Raw genomic sequence first — 21489 nt, 5'->3', positions numbered from 1 at the left:
AAAGGGTGTTTTTTCATGTCCTCTATGCTCTAACTACGAAAATATTTGATTTACAAATAAGGAATCCTACTTCGTGGAATTTCATTTATCACGGTAGGGTCTAGAACCGATTAACCACGATAAACGAGGGTTCACTGTATTTGATCTTCTGGTAAGTGATTATTTTATATTTTGAGATTCAAAAGCATTACTAAAGTTCTATAAGTTACTTATCAGCTTTCATTTTGGTGGCTATAATAAGATCGGTTGCCACTTTAAAAAGAATACATGCTTTTGATTTGCACACAGAATTTGTCAGCATTTACAAATTTCTGTAAAAACCATTTTCCATTTAGGGAAATTACACTTAAATACATAGGGAAGCTAATCCACCATAGCATTTGTTATCCACAAAACCGAGTGTCTGTTTCGGGGATTGTAATGAACTATTTTCCACCAAAGGGCTTCAGCGAAGCCTCCCTCCATGATGGACCATTATGATCTGTACAGTGCTCTCTGTCATGTAAAGGGCTGCTAAAGTTCATCATGTCGTGAAGTCTCTTTAAATTGTCAGCTCCAGGAACGCAGAAGAAATTTAAGTCAAGAAATCTTTCTATTCAGAAGGCCTAAGCAGTTGAATAGCTTACTAGGTTACAGAATACCAAGAAATCAAACCAGCAGCAGGTAAATGCTTTGGTTAACATTTCAAACTATGGTGTTTCTACTTTCATATTTATTACAGCCTAAAACCTTGAGTCTAGAAAGATGTGCCCCTAAGGAAAAAGGACTGCAGATTTATTTACATGCTGGTGTTGGATAAAATGAAATGAATCGAAAAATAACCTCTAGTGTTGATGGGACAGTTTTCTGGAAAATTATTTGACGAGAAGTAACCACAGAGCCAGTAGAGTCTCCTTCCCACATTTTCTTTATCATACTTGGCTAGTGGGAAAAAATCAATAAAAATTCAGAAATTTCAACACTAATCAAGACCATCCAAATTAGCTAATACCTATCTTAGAAAAACAGACAGCCAAAGTTTTAATACAATATACAGAGTAGAATAATAAATTGTTAAAGACAGACAATACAGATATAATAGCCTTTGAGTAGAAACCATACAGAGAAATGACTAAAAATCTGACTAACTACAATATTCAGAAAATTAGGGAAATGTCCCCAGGGTCGAAGCCAGTGGTTCTCAACCTTCCTAATGCTGCGACCCTTTCATACAGTTCCTCATGCTGTGGTGACCCCCCAACCATAAAATTATTTCCATTGCTACTTCATAACTGTAGTTTTGCTACTGTTATGAATCGGGCAACTCCTGTGGAAAGGGTCACTCGACCCCCAAAAGGGTCGTGACCTACAGGTTGAACACTGCTGGTCTAAGCAAACATTACACACTTACCTTCGTTTTAAACAAGGTACATCTAGGAAGGAAAATAACAACTAAAAGGCATTTGAGTGAATGAAGTCTGAAGAGCAATTCCTTTTGGGACACTGCTTTTTTGTTTTTACCTCAGACTCAAGGAATGAAGAGCTTCCTTGATGCAAAAATATAACTTTTTCAGAAATCTCCCTTTCTTCTTTGGTCTGTTTGAATAAAGGGGGTTGGGATGGAGAAGAGGAAGCAGACAGTTTCCAAAAAGGAAAGTTAGGAAGAGAGCTTTTATGGTGTTTTACATATTTCTTATTTACACACACACACATATATACACACTCAATATTCACTTTTTATGGACAAGTAAATCACTATTTATGAATTCAAAAAGTAGTCTGAAACTATCTCAATATTTAGTAATTATTTCCAAAGAGTAACATTATTTTCGGAAATGTGTGTGTTTATATGATTTGAACATTTTTCATTTATGCTAAAAAAATACACCAAAGTAAAATGAAGGGTATATGTGTGGTTGCAAGTAAGCGAGAAAATATATGCTTAGAATTTGAAAAAAAATTTATGAGAATAAATATCCTCATTTCTGTTTCTGACAAGTATTCAACTGTACTCCTAGTTCCTGTGCTACCTGACAAGAGTTGCCAATCACTGCTTAGCCACTGCAATTCATCATATGCAATCTTTAAGAGTTGGCTTAAGACTGATTTCATTACTGCCTCAAAATAAAAATTAAAAATTGACCAAGATTTTAAGATTTAATCACACAGTGAATGATTTTTAAAAGGCACTTTCAAATCCGACTTTTCTTATAGATAGTAATACGGAGAGAAACTTTAGAGTAGTTAAATCACACGAGGAAATATTTTTAACTTTTTGATTCCACTGTTAAGATTTAGTAGGCATAATGCAGGTGGTAATAACCCAGTTACTGCACCTCTCTCTGCTCTAGGTACACTCCACAGAGTAGACACATAGTATGTTGAAGGATGAACTCCGTCAGAAAATAACAGAAAGCTCAAAGGTTTTAGAAGAAGGAACTCTTTAAATAAATCTTACCATGGTTGTAAGGAACATCTTTTATGAGTTATTCAAAACTCGTTTCTCATTTACATGCCAGTGGTTGCAATGGAACATCTGGGAGACTTTGATATGCATACATTTTGACAACCTGATTCCTACGTGCTCCTTTTTTAGTATGAAACAATTATGCCATTTTCAAATGAGGGAGAAAAATATCCCTGATCGACTACATCTTGGAGAAAGGTATTTGAAAGATGAAGTCATCATGTATAATTATTTAATGTGTGGATTTTTGTTTTACAAGTTTTCATTTGTAGTCTCTTTTTCAAATGGAAATGTGAATGGGGGTGTGGCAAGGTCAAAATGACAAATCCTTTTCAGAATAGCCCTGGTAGGCTTTTAATTATAATCACTGAGCTAAAGACTGTTCCTAAAATGAACTGATAAAAACAAAAACAAACCGGCAGCAGTGATTTTCCTCATACTCTGGTATCTGACATCCACTGATTTAAAACTACCTATGTATTGGGATGGAAAATGTCCACGCTGACTACATTCAGAGCAGTGTATATCCAATCACAGGATAAAGTAGCAGATTGGATTAGACTGTAAAATTAAATTCCACATATGGTCAATCCTAACCCATTTTAGTACAGCTACTAAAAGGGCAGTGGTACAGATACAGAGAACTGAACATCTATCAGTTTTGTTAGGATCTGGAGTATAGTTAAGGAGTCCTTGGGGGTGTAAAAGGTTCAGTGGTAAATTGTGAACCAAAAGGCTGGTGATTCAAACCACCAAGTTGAGAGAAAGACTGATTTGCTCCAGGAAAGACGATTAGAGCCAAGGAAACCTTAAGGAAATGCTTAACTCCAACACACGGGGCTCTATGACTTAAAATGGCCTTGAGAGCACCTAACAACAACATATACATAACGCTGAGTGGTGCAGGGAGCCCTACCTGGTAGGCACAGTGGTTATGCATTTGACTGCTAACAGCAGAGTCAGCAGTTTGAACCCACTGGGTGCTCAGAGAGAAAGAAGGCTTTCTACTCCTAGAAACAGAGTCTTGAAAACTCACAAGGGCAGAGCTACCCTGTTCCTTTAGTGCTGCTGTGAATCGGAATCAGCTTCATGGCAGTGAGTGAGTGGCTGCGCGGTGCAAATCCTTACACGCTGGACTACTAGCTGAAAGGCTGGCAAGTCAAACCGACCCTGAGGTATCTTGGAAGAAAGCCCTGTCCATCTCCTTGTAAAAGGTGACCTTTGGAAAACCCCAAGAGCACAGCTCTACTTCATACACTATGAATTGGAGCTAATTCGATGCAACTGACAACAATAGCAACAACAGGATATAGTCAGTCAGACACTCCGAACATTTCATTTAGTTTTTTATATAAACATCCATCTTTCTTATCATTGATGGGAAAGAAAGCCCTATGTCATCAAGCAAAATCTAGAAAGGAGTTATTCACTCTGCCTGGATTCCAGTAAGAGCTCTGACTCTCACTTTTGGCTGGATCAGTATTCCTCAGACTGGGTTGTATATTGGAGTCATATGACAAGCTTTTAAGAGTTATGTGTGGGGTACATTCCAGAGTCTTTGATGTAAAAACCCAGGTATCAATATTCTTAAATATTTCCTTAGGTGATCCTAACATGAATCGAGAGTTGTCCCTGAGTTTTGTATATGAAGTCAAAGAACTCAGATTGAGAGACAGGAAATAATTTTCTCTATATTCATAAATAGACAATCCATGGTTTACATAGATATTTTTTTTGGGGGGGAGCCCAATTTAAGGCTCATTCAAGATCTGTATAGCTAACAAAGAGCTGAATCACAAAGTAGAAAGATGCACAAATACTAAGTATTCAGCTCAACAAATCACTGCATGGTGAGTATATCTCTAATAAACGTGATCCAAGGGATAATACTGGAAATGCCTAAGTACTAAATTATAAACTCATTTTATAAAGGAAGCATAATCCTGAAGCCAAACCCATGCAATGACATTATCAATATAGGAAATTATAGACCACTATCCCTTAAGAACATAGATGCAAATATTCTCAACAAAATTCTAGTCAACAGAATGGAACAAACAATTTAAAAACAACAACAACAACAACAACACATAATGATCAAGTGGGATTTATACCAGGTATGCAAAAGTATGGTTCAACATTAGAAAAACATCCAATGCAACTTACCATATAAATCATGCATGAGAACCATATGATTATATCAACTGATGCTGAAAAGGCACCTGGCAAAACCCAGCATCCATTCCTGATAAAAAAAAAACTCAACAAAATAGGAATAGAAGAGAAATCCCTTTCTATGCTAAAGGCCATATACACAAACACATTGCCAACATCGTGCTCAATGGAGAGAAACTGAAAACATTCCCCCAGAGATTTTGAACCAGCTAAGAATGCCCTTTATTACCACTTTTATGCTACATAGTTCTGGACGTCTCATTCAGAGGTATTAGAACAAAAAGAAATCAAAGGCATGCAAGCTGGCAAAGAAAAAAAATAAACCCAATTTTCAGATGATATGATTTTATACAAGGAATATCCTTTAAGACCTGATAAGAAAATTGTTGGAACTAATTAAAAATTTTTACAACATGGCATGCTATAAGATCAACATACAAAAATCAATAGAATTCCTGTATATTTGGGAAGAGAGCTCTAAAAAGGAAATTGAAGAAAATACCATTTGCAGTAGCCATCCAAAATAGGACATAGTTAGCAATAAACCTAAGCAGAGAAACAAAAGACTTGTACAGAGGAAACGACAAGCCCCCACTAGAAGGCATTAAAGAGCCCACACAAATGGGAGACTATTCTACATTCCTGGATGAGAAAACAGCATGGTGGAAATGCCACAGTATCCAAAGGAATTGATCAATTCCATGCCATTCTGATTCATATCCCAGCATCATTCTTAAAGAAAAACTAGTCACCAACTTTAAATGGAAAGGAAAGAAACTTCTAATCAGTGGGTCACTACTATAGAAGAACATAAAAATCTCCTACACAACTCAAACCTTACTACACAATCATGGTAGTCAAAACAGCCTAGTACTGGTGTAACATTCGATAGACCAACAGAACAGAAATGAGAACTCAGAAAAAAAATCAATGTACCCACAGACAACTGATTTTTGACAAGGAATCTAACCACATTCAATGGAGATGAGATACTCTTTTTAACAAGTGGTTCTGGAAAAATCGATTTTCATTTGCTGAAGAATGAAACAGGAGTTATAATTCATTCCATATATAAAAAGAAACTCAAGGTTAATCAAAGACCTAAATGTAAACCCTAGAACTCTCTAAAGATCATTAGTGAAAAAAGAGGGACAGGCACGGGCCTGCCCACATGGCATTTAAGTACACTACGAAACACAATGAAAACCACACAAGTTACAACAGAGGACTGCATCTCCTAAAAAGGCGGCATCTGTGTGCATCAAAAGACTTCACGAACGAGTGAGAAGAGCACCCACATACGGTGAAAAAAACTTTGGCAATGACAAATCAAGTAAGGGATTACTCTCCAAAATCTACAGAAAACAGCAACACGTAGACAAGAAAAACACGAATCCACCAATGTAGAAATGGGCAGAGGATAGGAGTAGTTCATCAAAGAAGATATCCATGTGGCCAAGACACATGTGAAGAACTGCTTGCTATCTATCACTAGCCATTCGAGAGATACAAAACAGTGACACCACCTCACATCCTCACTGACAGCCAATTCTCAGAAACATAAAACCCCCCTGCACGGGGAGAGGATGTGGAGAGCCTGGAGCCCTCCTGCCCTGCTGTTGGGACTGCGAGCTGTATCACCTCCATGCAAACTGCTGTGGCACTCTCTCAGCTACATGGGAATAGAAACACCATGTGACCCAACAATTGTCCCACTAAGCATATACCCCAAAGAAACAGGAGCAGAGCACAAGCAGGTATATGTCCTCCCATGTTTATCACCCTATTTCTCAGAATGGTAAGAAGATGGAAATAACCTAGATGCCTGTTGGTACAGGAAGAGATAAGCCAAGTCTGGTACAGATGTACAATGGAATTCCTATTGGTGAAAATGTCAACTTGTGACACGGAGGAATTTGGATGGTACATTGAGTGAAGTGATTCAATCACATAAAGACACCTCTCTAAGATCACTATCCTAAAAGAAAAAAAAAAATCAGGCTAAAAAGTGTTCTTACCAAAAGAAACAGACTTTGATGGTTATGGGGTGTGGTGGAAGGTGGGCTGGGAGGTGAGGGAGAAAATGTAAAACAAAACAAAACAAAAGGCAAGAACGTCAAAAGAAAAGGAGCAAGGGGGAAAGGAAGTAGGATGGTCTGCTGCTCCCAAGATGGCGGCGGGACTTGGCTTGGAGACTGAATGGGGGGCTGGTTAGGTCGGGAGCTATCAAGCATACAAGAGAGTTCAGCGGGCCTGTGTCTGCCACACTCATCCTTCTGCTGAAAGGCTCTCAATCCCTATCTGAAATCTGGCTCATTAACATTCCGAGTTAAAATGGGGTTTCCATCACCTATGTGCATTTGCCAAAAAGCAAGGGAGGGGGGAGGAAATCAGATAAATCTAGACAGAAGACTTACCAAAAACAATTGACCTGAACTCTTAAAATAAAAGTCAATATAAGTAAAAGCTAGGGTACTGTTTTAGAGTAAAGGAGACTACAGCTACCCCCAACACGAGACCCTTGATTGTATTTAAAAAAAAATCATTTTATTGGGGGCTCGCACAACTCTTATCATAATCCATACATCAATTGAATCAGGATTGCTTTTTTTTTTTTTTAAGCTACAAAAGCATTTTGGGGAACAGCTAGGGAAATCTGAATGATACAAACTCTTTATGAGTGAGATTATTTAATCATGATTACATTTTTCAGTGTGGTATATCCTTGTTCTTGGAGAATGCATGCTGAATTATTCAAAGTCCACTGTCCTGATGGCTACTATGTATTTTCAAACGGTTCAGAGACAAATCTACTTTCTGCTGCAAATCTACTTTTGCTACAAAGCTCAAGTAGCAAAATCTAGGTCAACCCATGTGTAGAGTATGTATTGTCACGCATAACTCAATTTCTGGGGAAATTTTTTAATTTTCTAAATAAACATTTGGAAAAAAAATTGGACTTCTTTTGGAATTAGCAGATAACTTTAATTAAAGTGATACCCTTTAAATAAAATAGCAAATGAGCAATTATATGCTTAGTTGGGAGGACAAAATAATCTTTTTTGTTCTTCATGAAACAATTAACAAAAGCCATGATTTTAACATCAAAAACAGGTTAAGAATTTAGGGCAGTGCTTCTCCACCTTCCTCATGCCGTGACCCTTCAATAGTTCCTCATATGGTGGTGTTCCCCAACCATAACATTATTTGCGTTGCTACTTCATAACGGTCATTTTGCTACTGTGATGAATCGGTGACTCCTGTGAAAGGGTCATTTGAACCCCCAGGTTGAGAACTGCTGATTGAGGCATTCTCTTCTCATCTGTCTTTCGTTATACTAGCTCAGTTGTTAAACCAATTTCAGCTCCGGGTGATCACACGCCCCATGGGTCAGAGCAGAACTCTGCTGGACAGTTTTTAGAAGTAGATTGCCTGGTCTTCTGAAATTCTAATTGCACTTAAACCTCTTTCAGTTAGCAGCTAAAGAAGTGAGTTGTTTATACCATCCAGGGACATAGGAGCCTGTTTGTGAGACCCTCTAATACAGTGAAAAAAGCTTAGATGTCCGTGATAACCGCAGGTCGTCTACGAGAAGGCATGAAAGGGAGGAGGCCATTCTCTCCTGTTCTCGGGCCAAGTTTTGGAAAGCCGGCGCCTGATCACTCCAGAGGGCTCTCTTTCTACAGCACACAGCTGGTTTTCTTACAGCTGATCAGCCTTCTTTTAAAGATATCCTTCACTTTATCAAGCTCTCTCTACAATTTCCCCTTTCCACTGGAATGAAGGTCCTGAGGTGTAGCTTCTGCCCAGCAGCTTAGCCCACAACTGAGAGCAGTCACTAAGCATGCCACGCATTGCCTTCTCCAGTCTAATAAGTCAACTGCTTTGCACTTATACAGAAGGCATGTTTTCACCTTTTACTTGTAAAATAATAATAATAATTCTTTCCCAGGCTCATTATTATCCAGAGAGCGCTCAGTGTACTCAAAGTAACATATTCTTAAAGTAATAATGCTCTTCGCGGGCTTCTAGTGTCCTCTCTTACAAATAATTTAATCTGAGAATTTTTAAAAACCTCCTCTAGCAGCCTGCACTTCTAAATCCCCTAGTCTGTTAGTCCTACCAGTTAACTTTTTGAACATACTATGTATGGAGGCTTCAAAATGTTTGGGAGACACACCATTGTCTTCTTTCCAATTTCTCACAACTTTTGGAAGCCCCCTCATAGTCTAAACTCTTCCATTCAAAATGGCTACAACCTCCTCCACTCTTACACAAACATGGGGAGAAAGATTTCTGCTTTGCGCTTGATGGCTATTCGTTTATCTGTATAACTTAATCCAGTTTCTCTAGAAAAGACTGCTGATAGTTTTGCTTGCTTCCTGTGGTAGTTACATAATTTCATGTCAACTTGAAGATATATAAAAGTGTAGGGGTGGAGTTTGGCCTGTCAATCAGGTCACAGCCTGATGGTGACTCCTTATGGGTGTGGCCTCTTCACAAAGGACGGTTCTGGGACCCTCCCTTCTCTCTCTGCCCTCACCTTCCTGCTGGTGAGACCCTCTGGGACTGGCGAGAACCTTGTGATGCTTCCACTGCCATTGGATCTACACTCTGCACCCTGCATCACTGACTGTGGCTCCATGAGTCCGAAGAGGGACTTATGGAATATTATAGGACTTATGGACTTGAGTTAGACTGGGCTGGAATGTTTTCCTGATATACAATTACTTCTTGATATAAAACTCTTTCTTACACATATGTGAGTCTCACTGGATTTGTTCCTCTAGTCAATCTGACCCAACACACTTCCAAAGGAGGTAATAGACAACATAAACAAGGTAAACCAAACTTGATCATTAACACAATCAAGTTTAAGTGATCACAACTGACAAATAGTATTTTGAAGCATGCAAAGACTACAGAAATAAAATCAACCAGAATGTGAATTTTTTCTTTCTTGAAATTCCATTCAGGTGGAACTGGCACATAGAGGTACAGGAAAACCTTTTGTAATATTTCCATTTACTCCATGTAAAAGGGACCCTTTCAAAGCAATTCAAACAGTTCTAGGAGGAACAATTCTTTTGAATTCCACAAACTTTTTGACGTCACTGTGTATGTATCTCTGCCTTTTAACTGGGACTAGAGTTAAACTTTTAACTAGGGGTAGTGACATTGGGATCTTGGTCACTTTTGACAGAGAGCTTTCCAAGAAGGTTTAATAATCAACAATTTGATTTTTATTTTCATTGAAAGGATCTAAACAGTGTGCATTGACTACTGTTTAAAAGATTTTTATCCATTTATGGCCTAAGTTAATTTTCTTTTCTCTGCTCCTTGAATAAGTATCTCACAATCAAGGAGTCTTGATAAGAGACAAATCAATATAAATGCTAGTAAGATGCAGTGTCCAAAAGCTGCTGTGAAGGAGAAAGCATGACAATGCCCGACGGAAGTCAAATCAACATGACAGCAATCTGTGCAGGCCACAGTGGGAGCCCCGAGGCAACAGCAGAACCCTCACACTGATCCTAATTAAAAAGACATTTCTAGCCCCTACCTTTGGCCATTAAAAACCAGGTCAGATACTGATGTGTACTCAAGAGAAAAAACCTGCTATTGAATCGAAACTACACCTGAAACAATATGAACTTCAGATTGCCACTCACTCAAGCCTTGACATAATCCGAAAAGGTCTCATAATCGATGAAAACCATCTATGAGTTTTCAGGGGATTTGTTAATGTAGCATTAGCAAATATATTCACGAAGAGTCAGTTCCTTACGATAGTGTCTCAATTTCTCCCTGCAGTAAAATGTTAGGTTGGAAGGAGCCAATTTGCTGTGGAGCCTCTCACTTTCTCATTTACTGAAATTATCATCTAGCTGCTTTTGATAAGCCACCTAACCATTCCCTTTGCAGCCTTCCTTTGGCATACCGAGTCTCTCCTTCAGTCACACGTAGATAAGCAGTAAGAATCTCTACTCAGAAGCTCAAACACTCTTTCTCACCATTTCTAGACCCTGTGAAGTAATGAGGCTCATGAACAGAAGATCATTCCAACGCCAAGCTACAGTACTGACCTCATCAGGCACAAGTGGTTCAATCATGGGCGCATCCTCCTGCCTGGCGGCGAGTCTCACTGGGGACGTGGAGAGCCTCTTTTCCCACTCATTCGTTATGGCAGTGTCTGTAGAGGTTTCTAAAAAGGTCCGTTTCAGCTCACTAATGTTGGTTTGATGTTTCACCAGGTCTTCTTGAGCTTTATCTAGCTCCTATATTTAGAGCAAAAAGAATGAAAAAGCCAACATTTTTACATGCATCTTTTTTATCGTCTGCCTTCTCTCCCTCTTTATTAACATTACGCCAATCTTATTAGCAGAATTTTCAACGTCAGGGCTCATGATATGACCACAAACACTCTGGTGAAAGTGTGAAATTTCCAAGGAGAGAGAGAGAGAGAGAGAAAAAATATCTACTTCATACAAGCATAAAAATCAAAACAGTACATACCTGGTGAAGTATATAATTCACATAAAACCAGAAAGAATGAAATATGCACACAGGACGCGGGATTAACATCAGGAGAGGGTAGAGAGTCAGTGGGGGCTGAGAAGGTCCACCCTCTCATTAACAGGTGAGAGCACAGAGTACATGCATCAAGGGGTGCCCATGGGTATGCCCCCAAAACGCTACCACACACCAACATGCACTGGTATGTGCCAATACAAACCTCTAACATAAGATTACTATGTTTGACATACACATTTTCACCCTTTATTCGCTTAATCAGACTATTCTGAAAAAGTGAGAAGAAAGTAGAAGGTAAGGGATACGGTCCAAGGAGCAAATGTCATCTTACAGCTCGGGGAACTGACCATGGGGGGCATGTTTACAGACTGGAACACTCTATAGACAGACAATGCCTTACCACACAGTGATTTTACTTTACTCTTTTTTTTTTCTTTTTACCTGTGCCTTGAGCTCGGTATCATCCTCCTGGTCCGACTGCCAGCATCAAGAAAGAGTGGGAAATAAAATCTTACCATGCAATTTATTCTAGGACTGTACAGTGATGGACTCTATAACTTGCTCTATGTGGACAACGATCGCATCTGCAGGTCAGTTTTCTTATGCACAAGCGACAACACCGTCACAAACAAATGAAGACGCCTGGCAGGAACATGTACATAAAGGGTTGTTTGCTCTCTGGGTATTAGATATTGTAGCCTAGAGACTTTCAAGTGTGACCAGAAGATACAGGTGTGTTGAAAAATGGCAACCTGTACTTACTGAGTGCTAGCAATGATCCAAAGAGTGTGATGAGTCAGGCTGGACTGACATTTATGGGAGTGACTGTGGTTATATACCAATGAGAGCTCCCCGCATGGCACGAATCTCACAGCCTGAGGATTACCAAGGGTAATTTGCTATCTCCTTTGATAGATGAGCGAACCAAGGTGTCAGGAATCTACCACCAAGCTCCCATGTTTTAAAAATTTCTTGGAATCCTCAATTTCATGAATCCATAGAATTACAAACAAATTAGTGAGGCTGACATGGACTTATGGAAGGGGTGGTGGTTTGGGTTTGTTTTTTAATTATTCAAAGTATCATTTCTTTAGAAAGATGACAGGATAATTTGAGTCTTTAGAAGAGGCAATAAATTGATCTGAAACACACTTAATTTTCATTTCACTCATTCTAAGTACTAATGTTGCCCTTTGGTTGACATCGAAGTCTCAATAATTTGGGTTATTGATATAACCGGATGCGCATGCAATGTAAAGCTGTGTAAAGCAAACACTACTGTGGAATAGTGATTACAGGGTGGGTTTCCATCCTCATGGTTGGCAGTTCCAAACCACCAGCCACCCTGCTGGAGAAAGACTGGGCTTTCTCCTCCCGTAAACAGTTACAGTCTCGGAAACCCACAGTGGGTTGTGATGGGTCAGCATTGCCTGGATGGCAGTGAGTTTTGGTGCTTCAGCCAGGGCGTCCCCATGGATATATGAGAAAAGCCACAATCCTAGAGTGTGGCCTCAACAACTCTGAGTCTACCTGGGTCTCAGTCTTCTCATCTGCCACTGAGAGCGGCGTGGCTGCCCTGCCTCTGTGACTGGAGTACCTGGGTAACTGTAACACAGCGCTGGGAGCATCTGATTCTCAGGTGTCTCACAGACTCACAGCTGCGTCTTTCTAACCTTCACAATCCACCTGTTGGTTACACATATGCGTGTACTTTACATGCAATATAGTACAATTTAAAGCCTCTATAGACATTCCCCTCCCAGCAAAAAGTTTTAACAGTCATTTGCTAATTTCCTTTCTCTTAGAATTTATTTCTAATGTGTGACCTAGATTGTATCCCAAAGTGAAAGAAATACTTTTACTCTTAATGATTTTTTAAAAAAATCAAACAGGGCTTAAAAATATATCCATATTCAATTTAAGAGCTGTGACTTGCATTCTCTCATTCATCATAGCTTTTGTACATAGAAATCCACCCAAGTGGGATAGAGAAATACATTTAAAAGAAGAGATCAATATATAAAACTGAAACAAACTCACTTCCATCGAGTAAATGCAGACTCACAGCGATCCTACAGGACACGGGAGAACTGCACTCTGAGTCTCTAAGAGTGGACCTCTTTTAGAATGTAGAAAGCTCCATCTTCCTCCCCGGGAGCAGCTGGCGGTTTCAAGCTGCAGACCTGTGGTCAGCAGCCCAACACTTAACCACTATGACCCCAGGGCTCCTTATGAACATACAGATAGAGTTACAGAGTCAAACTCAAACTGACCGCTATTGTGCGGATTGTGACTACCAGGTTTCTGTGGCTGTAAGCCTTTTGGGAGCAGACTGCTTTAGAGGCTGGTGGGCTCAAGCTGCTAACTAATGCCTAAAACTCATAGTGCCACCACGGCTCCTTACACACATAAAACCAAACTTACTGCTATCGAGCCAATGCGGACTCACAGCAACCTTATATAAGGGCACAATGGAACTGCCTGTAGGTTTCCGAGGCTTTAACTCTTTATGAGAATAGAAAGCCCAGTCTTTCTCCCAAGGACTGGCTGGTGAGTTTGAACTGTGGACCTTGTGGTTAGCTGCCCAACGTGTACCCATTACACCATCAGAGCTCCTTCCATATACATATATGATATACGAGGAGGCACCCCCCAAAAAAAAACCCAGAATATTTTTCAAAGCCATGTATTTAAATTTTTACAAAACCTTTCTCCTTCAAAGTACTCTCCATTAAACAATACATTTGTCGAATCTATGATTCCATTCTTGGAAACATTTTCCAAACTCATCTGTTTGGATGGCTGACAGCACTGCTCTTGATATTTTCTTCACCTCTTCTATGTCATTAAATCACTGTCCTTTCATCATCAGAAACAAAAAGAAGTCACACGGAGTGAAGTCAGGTGAGTAAGGTGCGTGGGCAAGAAAGGCATGCTATTTTTTGCCCAAAACTGGCACACTGAGATGGCTGTGTAGGTGCATTGTTGTGGTGGCAAAACCAGTCCCCCTTCTGCCTCAAATCAGGGCTTTTTTGTCACATACTGTTACACAATCTTTTCAGGACCTCTAAATAGAAAGCTTGGTTAACAGGCTGGTGGAATGAACTCCACATGCACTACGAGTCAACATTTTCTCCCATTCAGAAAGTTGACAGACATTTCAGAATAAGATTTGTCATCAATCGATATTTCACCTTTTTTGAAATGGGAAAACCACTCGTACACTGAGTTTTTCCCCATAGAAAGTGCTGTCCTTGTAAGCTGTATTCAACATCACAGCAATTTGTGCAGCATTTTTCCCAAGACAAAATTTCACAGCCATACTGTTCTCTTAAATCAGTCATCACAAAAAACAAGGTTGGAGTGGAAACTGCTTTTATGAAAAAATTGACGGTGACCAGAGAGAACCTTCCCAGGTGATGTCACTGGGTGCACTGAGATCAAGTTGCTGGATGCTTGCCTAATGGGAAAAGTGTATGCTAAGAAAGCTCCACCCAGTGGAGCTTTTTTCCAGTTTTTATTGGGTACCCCTCGTATACCATATAAATATACATAAAATTTTACACAAATGGTTTTCAAAAATGAGTTGCTACACTTAGCAGACAGAGTTAACCTCACACCAAGGTCTGAGGTCCACACCCACAAGCTGCTCCTTGGGAAAAGAATGAGACTGTCCGCCCGATAATGATTTGCAGCCACAGAAACTCTACATAGGGATGCTATGAATCTGAATTGACTCGATGGCCATGGTTTTGATTCTGTGGGTTGTTTAAAAGTTAGATTACTCAGCAAGTTCTTCAGTAGCGAGTTCCCCACAAGGCATTTCTCTAGGCGACTCCGGCTGCCCCACCCCCAGTCCTTTTTGGGTACCAACCTCTGTGGCAGTGGTCTCTCCATCGGCAGCAGTATCTGTCCGCTCACTGTCAGTCTATTGATTACACAAGCGATTGGGTTCCAGGAAGAAGGCAGAAATAGAAAACAAACCCATCCGTTACACAAGGTACATGGCACAGGCCCAATAGCTCATTCCCTATCTCTGTGATCTGCACCATACTACCTTCCCTCAAGAATGCAGGTCCAAGTACAAGTGAAGGAAAGGCCAGTGCTAGGCTCATTCACCTCTGCAGACTCAGAGGAAGACTCAGGCCCATGCAGCCTTCAGGGACCGTATTGGCCAGACCCACCTGGTTTTTTAGCTCAGGAAACCCAATTTGTCTCTTCCCTCCCCCTTTACCTAGGACACCAAAAAACAATCTCCTAATAATGTTGAATGCAAATAAAACTGATATTTAGGTATATTTCAAAATTCTAGCCAGATGTCACATTTGAAATATGAATTTAAATGCAAATAAAAAGCTACTATAACAGTCATCAGACTTTCAGCCCCTCATTTAAACTGCTTTGATCATTTACATCCATTTACGACCATCAGGATGTCTGCATTACCCACTAATTATGAAAAAAACATGCCGGTAACTCACCAGCATAAATCTTCTACATGAATAACAAATACTTTTTCTAGTATTATTGCTAAATGAGATAATTTTTAGTCTCTGTATTGGGTTTCTTTTGCCCACCCTCCCATATAAAGAACTATATCCAACGTATATATTCAAACATTTTGTTCCAAAAAATATCATTAAAACGAAGCAAAAAATAATAAGAATAAACAGAGAGACATCTACTTGGGAGCAAATAAAACAAACCACAGCATTGACAGGGCCTCGGCTTTCTGGACAGTTCCAGCAGTGACAATTTCAGAACTGGTTTTAACCTGTTTCATAGACTTTATGGGACACAACAAATGCTATTTTTCTCTTGTCTAGAATGGAGGTATGGGCACTGACATTAAGACATCTAAGTACCCCACTATGATACTGACTGCTCCTTCATAAACATCAACCTAATCACTAATAACATTCCCTTGATCAGAGATCTGTGCTGAATGTTTTGAAAGCAAAAATCAAACCTGGAGTGCTAAGTCTGAGAACCTACCTCCTAAACCAGTGTCTCCCTCCAAAGACCAGGCTATCCAGAGGGGAATCTTGGATAGAATTGTTTGTGTCTACATAACTGGCGAGGGATTTCTTGGCACCACCCCAGAGCCTCATTTTATCTATTTCTTCCTAAAAGGAAAGGACTCAGGACCATGCTTGGCATATTCTCCCACAGATGCAATCTTGGCAACCTTGCTGTTAAGCCCAAATGGGAAATACTTTTTAGGCTGGTCAAGAAAGCACACTGACAAATTTCTCATATCCCAAGCACCGCAGGTAACCACAGTGGAAAGGGAAGGAACTAGTAATTTTCTTATTAGGGTGAACACTGCTTATGGGTCTTAGTCTAGCTTCACTGATTGACAGCCTATGGAAAAGGTCAGTTTGAGTTACTAAGAAGAATTACAGACTCTTTAAAAGTGAGACATTTTACAACTGAAGCACTGAGAAGAACGCCAAGAAATCTAACCTAGGCATTCAATATCAATAATAGCTTGTGCTTAATGTGCTAATTGTTGAGGTAAGATATGCCTAAAACCATCGTTCTTAAAACTATTTTTCCCGCTATGTAGAAGTATTTCCTTTATGGTTTTGAAATTTACACCAGCAACTCTCCCAGCACGTAAGCATTAGAAATGACAGTAGATATGAATGAAGCTCTGAAGTTGGACTGGCAGGAACTCAAATCCTTGCTATGCAACCCTGTGGAAAATTTAGTATTTTCAACCCAGTTTCTTTTCCCGTAAGGAGGGAGCAATGTGGGGTAAGTTCTGGACTGCTAATCACAAGGTCAGTAGTTCCAACCCACCAGCTGCTGCAGGGGAGAAGGATGAGGCTTCTCGGATACTGTAAATATTTAAAGACTTGGAAATCATATATTGTTTGCTATGAATTAGAATCAACCTGAAGACGATGGGTTCAGGTGGTTTTTTCCTTGTTGTCGCTATTTGTTTTTGTTTCTTCTCTATGAAATGGGGACAATCGCAACCTTTTTCGTCCAGGATAATGGACATTAATAGTGAGTGCTTCACACAAGGTCCGATGTACAATTTTATTATATTGTTAGCATGTCATATTGTTATGACTATTTTCCTCCCTACCTACACATACACAGTTTAGGCTAAAATCCCTCTAATTTCTCATCTGGCATCTTGTCAGTGAGTTGACTAACAAGAATAATGCCTGAATAAGTAATAAATAAAATAATGAAGGAGGAATTTATTTACACAATTTTATTTACACAATGTACTATGGCTAATCTCAGGTACAAAATGTGTAACTTGCTGTGAACTATGATGATACTATGCTTTTAGTCTAAACGGTTAAAAACAAAAAATGATGACCAAATTATTTTTTCCTTTAGATTTGAATTTATCTTCCACTATTATTTTGCATTTAAAAGAAGTGATCTAGAAAATTCCATGAAATTATATTCAATAGAATAGAGAGCTACCTTCATCTTGGGCTTCCTGGGAGATGATCTGACCTCGACTACTTTGTTTGTGCCATAGGGAGAGCACACCAGAAAGAAGACTGGCCCACGGCTTTGTGTTGGCAATGATTCAGTCTTTCTAACCTGATTTCATCTTGAGAGAGGTTGAAGCCAATTTGTAAGTCATCTTGACACGTGAAAAAACGTAAACAGAATGGTAAAATAGTTTTCAAAAATTAGGTAGTCACACATGATTTTGGAAAAAATGACAGCTGAAATGTATGTTAAGAAGTCACCCAGTTTCAGCTGCCAAAGAGCTGAGGCCGTAAGGGTAAACTAGGCCATGCTAGCAAATGGCACTTTTTAGAAAATAGAATGACCTCAATTTGAATCCTCTGTCTCAACTTCAGCTAGACCGCAGAGCCCTTAATGTGAGTGGTTAAGAGATGCTACTGAGCAGCTGGTCAGATAAGAAGTGTGAGGCCGTAGAGCACGACAGAGGTGTAATCGGCTCAGTCTGGCTACAGAGGAGGGAGGGAACTGCAGCTGCCAGACCGACTTCATGGTCTCAGGGGTTTGGAACAATAAGAAGAGTTATGCACTGGGATACTCTAATCACAGGTTACCTAGCTTGCAACAATTAACTGCTGTGATTTGTTTTGCCAATGTAATGCAGACATGCCCAAGTTTAACATTAATTCTCATGCATTGATTACAACAAGATGGACACCCTGGATTAGGCACAAGATCTAGGTGGTTTGCTATGTAAGAGTTCAAACAGTTATAGGAATTTAGGAAAGCGTAAAGTTATTCTTTTTAAAAATTTTATTGACAGCCCAATGACTAACCCCATTAATAAGGAAATATTTATTTCTAGGATGGAAATCAGCTCATACTGTAAATCAGTACTATGCAGATAATAGTGGGTTCTTCATTGCAGTATGGTCTGGACCTACATTGATAATATGGCCACTGGGAGAAATAGTGACATTAAAGTGTAAGATTTAAACTAATTACACTTTATGTATGGAAAATTGTGTGTGTGTGTACAAGGTAGCTTCAAAGTTTGTGGAAAAAATTGCATTTTCGTTGAGTTTCATTTTCCCCCATGAACTTTTTGAAGGCCCTGTGTTAAGGGTCAGAGGGATGCCAGGCACCTTGAAAATGGTACTAGTGCACTGCCACATGTTAAAGCTTAAACTTGCCCCCCCCCCCCCCAATGGGTCAGAGGGATGCCAGGCACCTTGAAAATGGTACCAGTGCACTGCCACATGTTAAAGCTTAAACTTGCTACACACACACACACACACACACACACACACACACCCTGTGATTCTATACACTCCCAGGTGCAGCTCAAGTTCTGCCTTACTAGCTGAGCACAACACTCAATAGACTTTCCTTTTCTGGTGTTTCCCAACTAGGAAAAAAAACAAGAAACCCTCCCCCAGGAACAGCTGAGTGAGCCCTGGGAGAGGGTGGGCAGCACCCATTCTTCCTCCCTGGTGCTGTGAGAAGCTGTTGTTTGGGCCATCGCTGGGCTGCACGCACCGAGGGTAAAAGGGGTCAAAGGAGCAAGCAGCACTCTGAGCTGCATGATGAAGGATGGGAGCCCACTAGGTGGCCAGTGCAGGGGCGAGCCTGAGATCTGCCCTCTCTCTCTCTAGAGGCCTGTCCATCTTCTCTGACCTGACCAGCTGCCCCATTCAAGAACTCTGGGTATACATGGAGCTGACAGCACTACTGTCGTCAATATGCACACTGCCCCTGCTGGTCCTGATGAGATTTCAGCCCATGTGTATAACAGAGAGAAACCTAAACACCACTGCGTTCTTGCTGGGACTGTTTCAGGTTCCAGATTACTGACGTCGTGTGGGCAGTTGACACTGGTCTAGATGTTCCTTCTGGCCCAGCACACCAGTTGGACCTGATACACCACGACAGCCTGGCAGTGACGATCAAGAGGGCAGTGAGGGAGGTTGAGAACCTCCAGGGGGCGGGGTGGGTGCCGTTTTGACAATGTACCTGGAGGACACTAATATCTTCTCTGCAGTGGGAGCCTCTTCCTTCCCTAGCCTCTGAATAGCACGTATCCAGAGCACAGAGAAGACTATCTATATATATTTGTAACACTCCACAAATCTTGTTAAAAGTCTACCTTATACGTAATTTATTTTAGTGAATGATAATATCCTCTTCCCATGATTAATATTGGTGTACATAACCCTATCAACCGTTAGCTTAATACTTAGGAGTGAATTCCACCTAACTTACGAGTTAATTCAGATCGAGGTCAGCTGAGTCCTCATCACACGTGACACTCAGCGAGCAGGCGGCAGAGAGATTCTGGGTGGCGCAAGCTGCTCCACACACAAGGTGTTGTGCCTAACCCTGGGGCCTGTTGTCCTCCCCCAACACACAACCTCTCCACACGTTGGCACAGACAATAAATGAGGCTCTGAAAGTAGGACCACTATCGCAGCCACGGCCTGACGTCGTTCTGGACCGAAGCACTGAACACGAGGGCCACGTGTTCTATGCCGAGGTACACACCTCTTCCTCTGAACTGTCACTCGGGTCATTGTCTAGTGAGGCACTCAAGGAGGCCGCCTTGGGCTCCAGGTAGCAGAGGCACAGAGCCAGAGGGAAGGAGAGAGTGAGGGCATATGGCACTGAGAAGGAGGCGGAGAGCAGAAAGAAAAAGATGAAGAGGAAGCAGGGCACCAGGGAGGGAGAGCGGATGGGGAGGTAATGCTGCAAGCTCTGGGGGAGGAAGCTGGACTCAGAGAGGTTGGGGAAAGAGAGGTACCCATCATCATCAAGGAGAGAGGGGAATGACTCGGGGAGCTGCAAGGAGAAGGAAAACAGGGTCGCCCCTTTGCCGGCTGGCTGCTTGTAGCTAAAAGCCACCTCTGGATCCCCCAGGTAAGGCTTCCCTTTGGCATCAGTGTCCAGGGCAGGCTCGCCGCGCATCGGCACGGGGTCTTTACAGGGCTCGCGGTCCTTCTCCTTGCATCTCCTGCGGAGCTTTGCAGGAGATGCAGGGGCGCTACATGCTGATGGGGGTGACGGAAGGCATGAGTCAGTGCTGAGCCCAGGTGACTGATGTGAAAAAGACAGAGACAGCAGCAAACAGAGGTGCAAAAGGACAAAAAGAAAACTGCAATTAGTTAATTTTCTTATGGGTATCAATATAAAGTCGTAAAACAAGAATTTTCGCACAAAGGCTGTTGCTCACAGGTCTTCAAGTATTTAAGCTATGCCAAAGTCGTTGCCAATGGCTACAATTCTCTCCTTAGACCAGCAAATACATGTGGCTTAAAAAAGATAGAACCAGAACAGGGCACATTTGTGAGCAAATCTACCTGTTTACATGATTAAAAAAAAAAATCATTTGACCCACAATTCTAGAAAGTGACAAGGTTTTAAGAACAAAAGTCAGTCTCTTGGCAACTTGAAATGAAGACTTTCAATAACCTTTTTCTGATCTGCAAAAAGCCCAATTTTAGGTTATTTTCCAGGTGCTTAGCATGAGCCCCTCCCCTGGTTAACCAATTGCCTCCCTATCAGACCCGAGTGTTTCTGGCCCCACTCCGATGCGATAAGGCTATGCCCAGAGACTCAACGGTTGACATTTGAGGAACCTGACCCTCCCACCAAGAACTGAGGCGCCTTTGAAAACTTCAGTTTCATTCTGGCTCCTGTATTCAAGCTGTAAATGGAACTTGATCTAAGGTGAGTGGCTTCAACAAGCTAACTAGCATAAGAATGCATTTTCTGACAATGTTTTATAAGTGCTATTTTATATTATTTGTAGTCCTCAGATAAAACGAACAATTTTCCATTTTTCTTTTTTAAAAAGCAGATAAACAGGAGGTTTCGATCACTTGATCTGAGCCCGGAAT

General features: G+C 40.8%; 1 protein-coding gene across 24 annotated transcripts in view; it reads right to left on the bottom strand.

Moving 5' to 3' along the window:
• EPB41L3 (erythrocyte membrane protein band 4.1 like 3) overlaps positions 1-21489 on the bottom strand; it is a 268892-nt gene that overhangs the window by 8698 nt on the left and 238705 nt on the right. For 7 of the 24 annotated variants that reach the window (XM_045296254.1, XM_045296255.1, XM_045296253.1 and 4 more), the window contains exons 13-18: positions 20138-20686; positions 15030-15083; positions 11597-11632; positions 10708-10899; positions 1501-1575; positions 823-921 (exon numbers count right to left, since the gene is read on the bottom strand). In XM_045296254.1, coding sequence (XP_045152189.1) covers positions 823-921; positions 1501-1575; positions 10708-10899; positions 11597-11632; positions 15030-15083; positions 20138-20686 — 1005 coding nt within the window. The remainder of the gene's footprint in view (positions 1-822; positions 922-1500; positions 1576-10707; positions 10900-11596; positions 11633-15029; positions 15084-20137; positions 20687-21489) is intronic. The other 17 variants (XM_013004749.2, XM_045296266.1, XM_045296264.1 and 14 more) reach the window with 8 other exon arrangements.

This window comes from Echinops telfairi, unplaced genomic scaffold (genome assembly GCF_000313985.2).
Source record: "Echinops telfairi isolate 266 unplaced genomic scaffold, ASM31398v2 ScPeMD7_7400;HRSCAF=8409, whole genome shotgun sequence".
In the NCBI taxonomy this organism is placed as follows: domain Eukaryota; kingdom Metazoa; phylum Chordata; class Mammalia; order Afrosoricida; family Tenrecidae; genus Echinops; species Echinops telfairi.
Note: the sequence above shows the minus strand (reverse complement) of the source record. Positions and strands in the feature narration are given on the sequence as shown.